The sequence below is a fragment of the Nothobranchius furzeri genome, chromosome 7 (genome assembly GCF_043380555.1).
Source record: "Nothobranchius furzeri strain GRZ-AD chromosome 7, NfurGRZ-RIMD1, whole genome shotgun sequence".
Lineage (NCBI taxonomy): Eukaryota > Metazoa > Chordata > Actinopteri > Cyprinodontiformes > Nothobranchiidae > Nothobranchius > Nothobranchius furzeri.
In genome coordinates, this window is record NC_091747.1 from 53,259,747 (window position 1) to 53,274,123 (window position 14,377).

The 14,377-nt window shown below is 38.8% G+C and overlaps 1 protein-coding gene across 2 annotated transcripts in view; it reads left to right on the forward strand.

Moving 5' to 3' along the window:
- Positions 1–3,291: 3,291 nt before the first annotated feature.
- The window catches only part of dok6 (docking protein 6), an 87,809-nt gene continuing 76,723 nt past the window's right edge, over positions 3,292–14,377 (forward strand). For both annotated transcript variants that reach the window (XM_015955290.3, XM_070553210.1), the window contains exon 1: positions 3,292–3,585. In XM_015955290.3, the coding sequence (XP_015810776.1) occupies positions 3,520–3,585 (66 nt within the window). In that variant the 5' untranslated portion in view covers positions 3,292–3,519. The remainder of the gene's footprint in view (positions 3,586–14,377) is intronic.

Consider the following 14,377-nt stretch of genomic DNA (forward strand, 5'->3'; position numbering starts at 1 on the left):
AATGGGACCAGAACTCTAAAAACTATTTATGTCAATATAAAAAAAATGAATGAATAATGATAATACAGACATGTTCTGTTGACCAGAGCTGAAACTTGTTTTAACGAATCTGCAAACAAGCTAGGTTTTGAACGCAAACACGGTCACAAAATTCTCACTCCTCTACTTGAGTATCTTCCCTGAGACGCTTCTGCCAGAACCGGAAATCTGTGATGCCAGACAAAACGAGATAGTGCTAAACACCAGTCACCATTTTTTAAGTCCAAACGTCTTTTGTTGTCTGTGACTTCAGATTGTGTTCCCAGAAGAACGAAAAAATTAATGCAAGTCAATGGGGCTAAAAACGCTATTTTCTTATTCCACTTGTTATGTTCCATTAATTTCACATATGATGTCTGTGAATTTTAAAGAAGCATTTTGATACCAAGAAAGCACTTATTTTCGAGCAGGGGGAAACGCTATTTTAAGTTTTGTGTGAAAATGTGTCCAGGACTACAAATGCGCTTCACGAAAGTAAAGTCATCAAACCAGATATGGAGAAAAAAAGACGGGAAATGGCTGTAAGTTCAGCAAACTTCAAATCCTTGCCACAGGAGGAAAGAACCACCAAAAATCTGGCCATGTGGTAAGTAGCAGCTATGCTAGGGGAGGGGAGATTCTGTGGTGACGTTACATATGCAACGTGCCCATTTAGTCATGCTAATCAGGAACTTTTACAAGCTGATAAATTTCAAAGTACGTTACTGGCGTGGTCGAAACACCCATCATTACTTTTCATTTAAATTGCAGTACAACAAATGTGTGATCCAGGGTGTAGGGGGAAAGCGGATTAGAAAATAGCTTTTAGCCCCGTTGACTTGCTTTTGTTTTTTCGTTCTTGCCGACCGGAGAGGGAGGAGCTCCCAAAGGAACTCAGTGAGGTGACACCTGGAGTGACCAATCAGAATTCAAGGGTGACATGTGCTACCTGAGGCCACTCCGTGGACACGCCCCTGGTGTGTGTCATTGGCTCCGAAAGGCACCAATTCATCATTTCTCTGCTAAAAGGTGAAATATAGTGGCAGAAGTTTCAACAGAATAATTATGCTTAATGTTTCACATAAAAATATGTGATTTTGATAAGAGTGAGAGGGAAAATAGAAAAAAAAACAAGAACTCACATTATGGTCACAATATAAAAAATGAATGTCTAAAAAAAGTAATTACCTCGCTTGTTTCTTTGAAACTAAAGATGGACATAAAAAAAGTAATATTACATCAAATATTCATGATATGTTTCATCTTTAACTTTATGGCTTATGGGAATCAGGCCATCCTCTTACTTACCTATTCACCCATAATTTTAATATTAGCTCACAAGATGATGAAAATAAAAAAAAATCTCAAATGAGCTGAAGGCAGGAAAAAATGTCTACTTTCAAAATGACTGAGATGAATAATTACTAGATTGGCTTCAGTTAACTGTAAGAGGCTCCACTAATCCATCAAGCATGTCGCTGTTCTTTAAAATCTCCCAATCAACCACCACTTTCATGCAATGAATTGCTTATTATGAAAGGCTGCATTATTTAAAAACATTTAAGTGTAATCATAATGTAATTTACTTTTGGATGAAAAATGTAGATGTTATTAATAAAAGCCTAACTTGTGATGGTGATACGTTTTTTAAAGGTTATTATAATCAGATTATGAAATTTTAGACTAATTCAAATCAACCTCAGTGGGTTATCACTAAAAATAAATGTTTCTCAAACAAATTTTAGCTCATTTTCTCAGAAACTCACTTAATACATAGCTATGGTCAATTAGCTATAACAGCCATCTTAAATTAGATTGACCTCAAAAGTTAGTTGACGTAAGTCTGATTTAAGTCTGATGATTATTTTCTGTCTTCTACAAGCAGAAGTTTAAACTTGGACAAAGTAGACTATAACTGGGATGAAAGGGAGTGACGGCAGTTTATATATAGAAGGAAGAATCTTTCAGACATTTATAACTTAAAATAAAACAGATTTATTTAAAAAAATAGAGCTTGTCCAGGCATTATACATGTGTAACTGGAGCTGGGATTTAAACTTGCAACCATCTCGCTGTAAGGCAACAGTGCTGCTGAGTGCATTTCCAGATATTGCTGAAAAACAAATGGTAAATGCACAAGAAGGAAATTAATTTACTGCAGTAAACATTTTTTAAATATAGTTTTCTTTAATGTAATGTCAATGTTCAAAAGTGATCAACATGGTAGTGCCACATGTTAGTAAAAACATTACATCATAAAAATGATCTATCTATCTATCTATTATCTATCTATCTATCTATCTATCTATCTATCTATCTATCTATCTATCTATCTATCTATCTATCTATCTATCTATCTATCTATCTATCTATCTATCTGAGGGTAGTAGGATTGATCTTCCCTGCAGAGAACTGTACTGTTGTGTCCTTGGGCAAGACACTTAACCCATCTTGCCTGTTGGTGGTGGTCAGAGTGATGCTGATGGTGATGACTGGTGATGCCAGTTCTTGGCAGCCTCGCCTCTGTCATTGTGCCCCAGGACAGCTGTGGCTACATTGTAGCTCATCACCATCATTGTCTGAATGTGTGTGTGAATGGATGAATGATACCCTGTGGTGTAAAACGCTTTGAAGTCCTCTGACTCTGAAAGGTGCTCTACAAGTGTGGGTAATTTATCATTCATTCATTTATCTATCTTTCTATCTTGAGTACAGTAGAGCTTGATTCTTCCTTGAATTAGTCAGATTTTCTGACTTTGGTTTTCTTTGTCATTGTGTCTTTCTCTGGAAATAGTATGTAGATTTTTTTCCACTACATTCCCACCTTGTTCTGGAAGTCAAATATTCCACCTCTTTTCAAGAAAAAAAATGAGTTTGACCCCTTTTCAAGAAAATTTCAACTTCAACACTACATCACTTGTTATATGTATATTTAATATGCAATATATTATGCATTTATTACTTTAGCAACCCATTTGTGCGCATAAATAATGCTACCAAAGGAAAATATGACAAATTATAGGCATTATTTTATCAATGCGTGTGTTAAATAAATAAATAAATAAATAAATAAATAAATAAATAATTGAGGTTTGTCCTCGCCAGACCCCCCTCCCTCCCCCCTGTGGATGGTGTGGTCCAGGAAGCGCGCACCTCGCCTCTCTCTTCTCTCTGCTCTCATCTCCTCTCGTCTCCTCCCCGGCGGAGGTGAATCCGCAGCCGAATGGTATCTTCCTCCTCTCCCGGATGGATCGCGCCGTTCGACACCGACCGGCCAGCCCGAGCGCTGTAGCTGGCTGACACCGGAGCAGGTTGCCCGCTGCTTCCTCTCCCTCCTCCAGCTGGATGTCGCGCGACGCGGACCTGCTAGCTTCCTACTGAACCGCTTTCTCCGCTAACAACGAGACCACTTTTTTCATTGTTTTTTTTTTCTTTTTTCCCCTTCTCCTTTTTTATTATTTTATCTTTTGTTTGGATAGACAGCCGCTCCGCTCCACCACCATGGCTTCCAACTTCAATGACATAGTCAAGCAGGGGTACGTGAGGATACGGAGTAAGAAACTGGGGGTGAGTACTATCGCACTTGCTGTCTGTCTGCTAGCTAACAGCGGAGGAGAAACGCGACCAGGGGTCCCAAACAGGAGGCTTTTATACGCCAGAACAAACAGCATCCAAATTTAAAACATGGCACACAGTTGGTGTCAAGTTCATAACCTTGTTTATTTCAACTTTTACTCTAAGAAACTTTTGCATACAACTCTGCAATAGTAAGTATGAATATAATAAACCATACGAGGTCAGTTGAGTTCATTTGAGTCAGTTTTGTGTAATGATGGTCCTCGAGGGCTAGCGTTCTGCATGGTTTTATAGATTTGTGCACACCTGATCTGAATCAATGGCTAATTAACAGGTGACTAGCCACAGAATCAGGTGTGTTGGAGTAGGTAAATGACTAAAACATACAGGTTTAGTGTTATCCATCTGCATTTTATGTGATGATTTATTTATTTTACTTATCTTTTTGGAGGATCAGCCACTTGAGACAACCATCTCTGTTCTGAGTCCTCCATAAAAATAAAATAAAATACCAACATAACAGACACAGCATTTTTCAACCAAGCATAAAATCAGTGGGGTACAAGCTAACACACACGTGCGCACACACACAAAACAATGAAAAACATTCAAATGGTGCAAGAGTAAGTACATTCATAATTGACCAAATAGAAGAGGTAAATATCTAAAGAGTTATGGTAAATACATAAACAATGATACATAAATCAAAAGCTGATGCAGGTTGGTGTTATATGTTTGTATATCAAAGCTCTAAGTAAACAAAAAGATGTAATAGACCTTATTAATGTTAATTCATATGAAATGTGGGCAGATAATATTTGTTTGTTTTTTTACATTTTAATGCTTTTAAAAGTAGTAATAAAGCACCAGGATTCAACACTGTTTTTATTTTATTTTATACACCGGCTGTTGGACAAAACATTAGCAATATTAGTCTGCATGGTATTGTCTTTGGAGAAAGTCCCATTGAAGCGATAACTGCTCCTCCGTGCCATGATAACTAATTTCCAGAGATGCTGCAGTAAAAGATTGCCTTGATCGCTTAAATTTAAGTGAATGATATATGTTCATTCATAAGCGCCCCGTTGTCTGACTCATAAAGCCATCTGCTTTTGTTCATACCTCCAGCTCATTATGCTACAACAGAGGGGTCACACTTCCTCTCCTCTGATGAAGTGTGATGATGGGGGCTAATGATGTCTGCCTGCTCACATCGTCACCTGGCTTCTTCATCAACAGCATCCTGCTATTACATTCATTGTTGAGGGAAAAAGTACGACTTTGCCATAAAAGCATAAAAAACTTCTATTAGTTGCTCACATCCAGCTGAGTCGGTTGATTTGCGTGTGCTTATTTGAAGCGTGCCATGGATGGCCCGTGAGTTTGCAAAGCAGCAAAGGAGCGCATGCTGCGTTGGCTGCGCTCGAGGTATGGATGCCACATCGCTGCCAGCTCTGCATCTCATCCTGCTGTTAGTTGAGGAAAACACTTTGTGTCCTGATCGCCCACACTCTCAGCCCTCCACCGCTCGCTTGCCGTTTCATCATAGGAAAGTCAAGCTGCGATCGCCTCAGAAGACCCCAGTGTGGGCAGAGTGAAAGGATTCATCTGTACGCGCTAGGGTTAGTTAGTTATTCCAGGATGATTATCATTTTGATTCAGATGCAAGAAAAACAACTAAACTGAGTGGGCTCTGGCATCTGGATCAGCATGCACGTCCGGATCCATCTGTGTGTTTATTTTATGTTTTGTGTAGGAAAATTACATAAAATTTGATGTTTTTTAAGGGAAACATGGAAATCTGCATATTGTGTCTTACACAGAGATGTGGGTTTAAAAACATGTTGGGGGATTATTCACAATTGGCTAAAAGAAGATAAATCACAAATTAATCTGCTCTCTTTTTTTCTTACTTGTTTATACATTTTCTATAAGTTTCACTGCTCAGTTATGTTGAAAGATGACTCATTCTTCCACTCATAGGCTATGCAGGGATTCAGACCAGGAGGGTATATTTAGACATTCAGTAAAAGGAGCAGGGAAAAACTACATTAGTCAGTTCTTCATTTGATCCTCACTATTTACTTTTTCCTCTGACTAAACAAGATTTGTAGAATTTGGTGGTGTTCAAGTTTTAATATCGCTAAAGTCTTCCTAAAATTATATTTTGGTACACGGCTTCTGAAAGCCTTATTACTGGATGTAATGCAGAGCATTTTAAGCTCTAAAATATTTTAACTTTACTTTTTTTAGATCAAATATAGGGATGCACAATGTATCTGCATCAATATCGGTTTCGGCCGATGTTGGTAATTTTTTAACATATCGGTATCGGGTTGATAAATTAAACTGGGTCGATATTAACAACCATCTTATTTCCATTTGTTCATCTGTTTCACAGGGTGAGGGGGATGATGTGTATTTGTTTAGTCATGTGACAGTGATTGTAATCATCTCAGAAGCGTAAATGTGTGTGGTGTGTGTACATAATAACGTAAATCCAGCTTTAATCATTTTCATTCTATACAAAATCTGCTGATTTTAGAAGCATTAATGTCAATATATCGGCAAATATCGGTTATCAGCCATAATAGTGATATCAATACTGGATATCGGTATCGGCCCAAAAATTTCAGATCAGTGCATAATTAATCAAATATTAAACACTTATTCTGTTACATGGCATAAACAAACAACAACTGAAAAATTTAGTGGTTTCTTTATAGACCTTTTTACACGACACACCATGCTGGCAAATCGGCGTAATATTACCGCAACAGTGTGTCTTGCGCGTATTTTGCGACATTCGTTCCGCCTCTCTTGGTACTAATATTGTGATAATTGTCTGTCTTATAAACGGCTATTGTACCTTGGTGCAACAGAGGGAGGTGTAAATATCCTGTGGCGAGTTTGTGTCAAGCTCCGACTGACAACTATATTGAAAATTAAAGTAAACACGGGCATTAAGTTTAGCTTTTTGAACAAAATCAGCTCAGACGGCAAAGTGGAGCGCTGCAGCACTCCTGGAGCTTCTCTCCGTTAGAGCTGGCGGTCAGATCACCAGAGACTTCACGGGGACTGTGGGGACAAACACCTTTAGGAGCAGCTTATTAAAAAAAACGTATCGATTGCGGCTTCATTCGCAGTAAAAAGCAAGTTATGTCCAAGATAAACGGAAGTCCGCGGCAGCGCATGGACCGCCCCCATACCCCTATATACCACCATTGCCTAATCATTTATAAAAAGGGCACGATCGCATCACATTACTGCCACGGTCTGACCACTTATAAACACCCAAGGCTCCTTGATGCTGCCACGGCGTTGCAGCAAATTGACGGCATTGTTTTGTAAAAATGGCGTAAACGTTTTTGTGAAACCATTCAGATATTCAAAATAATGTCTAACTCACCATTCATAGCCTCATATCATTAACAGAACAGATCTATTTCGAACAGTAAACATAATTTTATATCCACAAGTGTACAGTTAATGCTCTCCAATGAAATAGTTTTTCCACAACAAAACTTACATCCAAGCTAAGGTAATGCACCGGTGGACAGATACATCTGTTATTCATCATAACCTCAGTAAGCGTCCTCATATTACATTTAGCTTTTATTAACTTTTGATCTCATTTGGGGGCAAATTCTTCAACTATTAGCCAATAGGTCAGATGTCCCACCCTCTGTAATCACGTGTAGCTTGAACCAGGTGTGTTGTTCATTGACACATCAAATAGCCAACGAAATTTGGAAAATGTTCTCAAGTATGAGGAACCGTTGTGATCTGCTTCTGCAAACTGAGTAAGAATATTTATGATTGGTGGAGCACCTTTTGCAATGTGTGTCAGGCCCACAAAACATCTTAATATCACCTGTGCAAATATATCGCCCAACATCATTTGTTGGACCGAAGAATATTGCTTGGAAAGATTTTATTTATCACCCAAATTTTTCATCCTACCGTCACACACCAGTAGGACTACCCATCTCCTTCCATGAACTTCAAGTGCCAGATCACAGCAGGACGTTTTAGAGTTTCCTTTCCTATAAACATGTCTATAGATGGTCTTACTTTTAAACAAACTCCATAACTTATGATTTGTGATTAAATGTTTTTATTCTGATTTACACAACAGCACATATCACAATATATTGCTATATCCATATTTTTTTTTACATCCCTATGCCTTCTCGTTAGGGAGAGCTTTTTAGAAAGTTGCACAATATTAGAAAACAATTGTTTGAAGACAGTCAATTGAAATTTTTGACACTGTTGTTATAAACATATCAGTTGCATTAAACACATTTTCATCAATGCACTTTTTTCTTTTTTAGGAGTTTGTTATTTCAGCTACTATCATCTAAATCAGCATTTAGGTCTGGAGGGGCTATCTGTTTGCTACATATATTATTCGAAATATTGATTAGGCACACAATGAGATAATAATGTATTTTTAATATGTTGTGTAGCCTTACATTCCAAACAAATGAATGCCTTTGCAAATTGAATAAATGCAGCAATCTTCCAATGAAGGAAAACAAAAATCTACACTAAAACGATTTCAGAACTCAACAGATCTGAGCTTTCATATCCTCCTCACTAAAACAATAATCATCTCTAGATGCCTTATTCACATTCAGCTGTAGAAAAAGGACAGATGATGTAAATATCAGTGCTTTATGAATGCTGTGACTCACACTTTGTCCCAACAATCAAGAGGCCAGGGGGTATGTTGAACAGCTGTGTATAGACTTCTGATAATAAAAACACTCCTGACTAAAGCCTAAAGCCTAATTTTCCTCATTTCTTAACTTCAACTTCAACTTCAATTCAGCTTCAATTCACTTTTATTTACCCGTTAGGAACTTCATTTGCAGTCAGAGCGTCAGCACAACACATAAAAACAGCATCAAAACATAAAAAAACATAAAAACAGCATCAAAACACTCACACACATACACTCAATTTAAAAGACTACTCACATCTACATACACTTAATTAAAATAATTTAAAAAGGAATACAATAATAAAAGATTACTAGTTCAATCTAGAATTTCCGTAGTGTGGTCACAGTCATTTTTGCTGGGGCATGCTATTTAACAGGCGGATTGAAGAGGGAAGGAAGCTGGACTTAATGTATTTTAGTGCCTGTAAACAAGACCATTGGGGATCATTTTAAAGTTTGCCGGACCAGAAAACTAAGAAAGAGAACTGCTTGTGGGATTGCTAACATAGGCATTTCAAAACTCGAAGAGCAGACAGGGCTGCTTAAGTCCTTTATTTAGAAAAAGGATGTCTTTTTCAACAGTGTAGGATGGACTACTGCTTTGACTGGCTCCGTAGGGGTGAGCATGTCATGTTGTTTGTTGTCCAAAAGCATTTGGAGACTGTTTGAAATAGAGGTAGACCGATATTGGTTCTTCTATTGCCGATACTGATGACAATATGAAGGAGACATGGTCAGTCGATGGATGATATATGTACTGCCGATTTTCAGGGCTGATATCTAGACATTTTCCACATTATTTTCATGCTAAAATGTCACTTAAAAAGCTTTTGAACTCTGAATTTAACTAACAGTTAAATCTTAACTTTGTGCACTGCTCAACGTTAATTTAGAATATTTATTATGCACATGTTATTAGTGAATGTGAAAGTACTCTTAAATTAAATACTGTAACAGCATCGTGTTGCCTTAGGATGTGCCTGACTTTAAATCGGCTTTACTAAGGACAAATATCGACCGATGTATTAAAAAAAGGTAAATATTGGTCTGATATATCAGTCCGCTTTAGGGCTGCACGATATTAGGAAAACCTACGATATTCGATAACAGTGCTTAATATTGCGATATTACTCACGATAAATGAACAAATACTAAAGTATGCAATGTTGATGTCGTCTGGCGTGTGAAATCAGAAAGTAAGTTTAAATGTTAAATAATAGTTAACATCACTTAAATGCAACAGCAAATTCTCTCATTGCTACTGAACATTTTCTCCACTTATGTGGTTATGATATAAGGCTGTTGCTGCAATTGGGAAGTGATCTGTGCTGGGCCAAACTAGGAGAATATTGAGATTTTTTGAGGGATTAAGAGAAAAACAATTGTCTACCTTTTAGAAGAGGAACTGACAAAAAACTACATGGAAAATATGTGAAAAAGTTTGTTTTTAACCCCAAATTGAACAAGTTTACCTAGATCTTAGAAAGCAGCTCAGATGATGAAACTGCAACTATGATTCTGATAACAAGCTAACAAATTGAACTAAGATAACTGCTAGCAGAGCTTCTGACTGACAGTTTATGAGCAGCAGCAAATCAACTATCCTGACTAACAAGGTTATAAAAGCTCATAAAGGAAAAATCACTTTGATGTGTGGGGGAACTTTTCCAGGCCCTCTTTAGCAGGGTGGGACTGGGAGGAGAGTGCTGTAGCCTTTTAGCTGGAAGCTAACCGGAGCCTGGGGCTAACACTAGCGACATGAAGGTGGGTCGGTTCACCGGTACATGTCGGAGTCAGCCCGATAAAAATGATTAACGACACCGAGCGGACTCACGTTCACGTTTGAAAGCAGCGCTGATTCCAGAAACCTCAGCACAAAGTGCGTCCGTTGCTCTGAGCCAGCATGACGAACAAGGGAACAGCGCCGCAAAATCTGTTCGGATGTTCCTTTCCAAAAGGGTCTATGTAGGGGGCGGGCGTATTACGTGAACGGGACCATCTGATTGGCTGCATATCAGAAGGGCTACATTTGATTGGTCATATAATACTTCCGCGTAAAAAACAGAGCTGGTTTACAAAAAGCTGATGTATGACACGGATGGAAATGTTTGAACCAAACATTTATCGCTGTTTTTGCTGTGTTTTGCGATGGGCCTATCACACGTCCTGTTATCGCGATGACGATAATTTTTCGATATATTGTGCAGCCCTAGTCTGCTTCTAGTTTTATAGACAACAGTAGATTCTGCCCCACGACTGAAATCCGGTTGTGGTTCGTTGCCAGATTATATATTCCAGGGTTTCCCTTACATAGGCGTAGCCGTGGCGGCCCGCCACGGCTGAAATCCCACCGCCCCGCCTACAAGATCCCAAGTTTTTTTTTTTTTTTTGCTCTGTTTCTCTAACAAGCAGCGGGAACTACTATGTTGTCGCTTGTGATCACAGCCGGTAGGCAGCAAGGAGGAGCAGGCAGGGCAAGGTGAAGTTACAGCATAAGTTACTGAGTTTAAAATTAGAAAGGTAGCAGTGGATATAATGCTTTGTGGTTTACATGTTTCAATAGCATTAAGATAAACGAGTGTTGACGATCTTGACAGGGTTTCCTCCATTGCTTACTAGGCCAGGTTTTCCTCCCCCCACCAGGCTAAGCATCACTTATTCATGTAAAATGTATTTATTTTTTCATGTCTGACTTTAACCGCATCTAATACTGTATTATGGCGTGAGCGCAACAGCGACAACTTAAGATCGATGTGTGAGCAGCTTGAGAGGTCGGGTGTTTTCATCTGAACCCTTAAAACCTCCAGCAGGCTACGCTGCACTACTGACGTGTTAGCGCGCAACATTAACAACTTAGCGATGTGACATGTCTCGGAGAAAGTGTAGAAACACGTTGGACGCTTCTTCTGAAGCGGGAAAATAACACCTCTTCTTAAGCAGAGCACGACGTCGCCTCGGCTCGTTCACGGCCGGGCCGGACTGAGCTCGATAACGTTGACCCAGCACAGCCACTGGGTCGTTGGAGCTGCCTCGTGACTGCCTGATGGAAAACCAGCGGGTTTCATCAGACTCGTCAAGTTTCTTGTTTTTGCTGGGGACCCCCTGTATTTTACCGCTCCCTCCTGCAGTCTTCCCCTATTAACATTTAAAATGATTCTGTAAATTCCGTGTATCAATAGAAAAAATCTCTGTCTCTGCCAGCTGCAGTAAATGTAGCTTCCAAACAATAAATAAGAGGTGCATTCATCCGTGTATCTCCTTTGATCCGCATTAGTGATGTTTTCAGCACCAGAACAGTGAAGCAAAGAAACAGATTCCTGAGTTTGTTAGTAATTTTATTTATTAGGTGCATCTAACCTGTTCTATTTTTCTCTGAAATGAGATCAAATCAGTGCTTCTATGGGTTGTCTCCTCTCTGCACTAGAAAATTTTACTTTATTTAGAGACGTGTCACAATTCCCCCCCTTCCCTCCCCGGCCGGCCCCACCGCCACAGCTGGAAGAGTTCCTAGGGGAAGCACTGTATTCGCATGTGGCTTGCCAGGCCAGGATATATTGGCATCAACATCTGGACGCAACAGATTTTAGTCATGAACATTTCAGCATCATTTATTTCCTCCTTGTTGCCCTGTGTATACCTGTTTCGAAAGGTGGTGTTCATTTGGTAATTCCATGGTAACGTGAATGATTTATAGTAAACATGTCAGAAGTGTTAATGTTTGTGTGTATATAAAAATATATGCATGTATATGTAGTTGTATATATATCATATGTAATAATATCAGTAAATATTGGTAATCGGCCATGAACACAATATTAATATTGGATATCGGTCCTAACTTTCATATTGGTGCTTCCATAGTTTTTGTTATTTCAATCGTTAAAAGACAGAAAAAGAAACTTTGACAAGGTTAACATGCAAAATAAACGGTCCTATAATCTTAAATATTCCAGTCGTGATATGTTTTCATAGTGGTGTTTAGGAAATTATTGCACTGTTCAATGTTATTTGTATAAACACCTAAGATTATATACACACACATTTTTCATTTTTCTTCCTATATGATGGTAATTTAATGTTTTTCCAGAGTTTTAAAGGTCTTTCTAATATCACGTATCTAGATTTCAGATGACCTTCTGCTCCCACGTTGGTTTTCTAACATGACACTGTGCCATTTTAAACTGAATCATACATTATATTTTATTAAAATGTGGTACACTCGAATGCCTCTCATGTATTAAAGTCGCCACAGCAACATGAAGAGCTTTGGCTGAAGCCATCAGCATCACTCACTGTGATTGGCTCATTTCCAAACCCCATCATGTGTGAAGGTTTGGGCCATGAGGTCAGTACAGTGTTCGGTGGAGTTATCAAAATTACCAGCTGAGGCACTTTCTTTCTCTCTGCCTCTTCGTTCTGGGACATTTGTTTTATTTTTTTCTTCTGGCTTGAATGTCAATGATTTCCTACATTAGTCAACTTATTTGTCTTTTCTTGGTGCAGCGTTCTTGAATGCACAAGTGGGTTTTTTCCTTTTCTTACATTCCCTTCCTCTTTCCTCACTCCTGAACCTTTTCTGTCACCTCTTCTCCACCCCCCTTCCTGTTTCACATACGTAAAAGTGTTGCTCTCATCTCCTTTCCCCACTTTTATCTTTCTCCCTCTCTCTTCTTTTTTTATCTGGTTATATTTCTAACCTTATCCCCCTTTCTTTCTCACCTTTCTCCTCTTCACTGGTTTGTAGACAGCAGCGGGACCGAGCACAAAAGCATCCTATTCATCACCCCACACTGCACCCTCCATAACCCCAACAGGCTATTTCCCCTGACACAGTGCAAAGGCGCACACACACACACACACACACACACACACACACACACACACACACACACACACACACACACACACACACACACACACACACACACACACACACACACACACACACACACACACACACACACACGCACACACACACACACACACACACACACAAATTGGCTTGGTTCAACACTGAAGGACTGGGCAAACACATCACACATACACACAACAAACAAGCAAACAATCTGTTGCCAGAGAACAGTGTGTAGATTCTCAATTAATTTCAGCCCTGTTGCTTTGTGGCATACGGTAATCCTTTTTCTACATGAAGACCAACAGAATGCCCAGAAGATCCAAAAACAAGCGGAGAAAAAGAAAATCCGAAAATGTCTCTGAGACAGCTGCAGTTGTGAAATTGCTGTCGTCATTGCAGGTTCTTTTCTTTCTGCAAAAAAGGTTGATGCTATCAGTGGGATGGGCTGTTCTTGGGAGGCTGAATAACATGACCTTTGAGTGTGTGTGTGTGTGTGTGTGTGTGTGTGCGGTCCATGTACATGTTTCTCAGGCTGTGGTACATAAAAAATCTCAACCGTTGAATATTTTTTTATATCTTCTGCCCAGCTTTCTATTTGAGCTTTAACAAAAATGGGCAGTTTAAGTACGTCGCAGCCGCAGGTCGGTCTGCCAATCCGTCTATTTACATTCATGTTTTGGCACATTAAATGAGCTGGAGATCAGACGTTGGCTTACAGGAACACGCGTAATATTTTTAGAGGACACAGAACACTTCGCACATAGACTTCACACATTTGGGATCTTGTTAAAACATTTTCACATCATAGGATGAAAAAATAAGCAGGAAAACCAGTGCAATACTCTCAACTAAAAACAGATTCAATTACATCATTATTGAAACATACATAAACTCAGAAGCTTTGCAGATCTAATCACCATAAGGAGTTCTGGAGGATAGGGGAGCTTTGTGGATGAAACATTAACTGACGTATTTCGTCATAAAAAGCCATATTTCCTGAATGTAAACAATTTCAAAGTGTGGGTTTATTTAGACAAAATTTTGACATTATATTAACTTTTTCTGATCATCTCAAAATTCTAAATAAATCACCACACAAAATGACCTGATGATCACACTAAATTCAGATTCAATTCAAAAATACTTTATTAATCCCAGAGGGAAATTGATTGCTGTAGTAGCTCAGAATAATAATAATA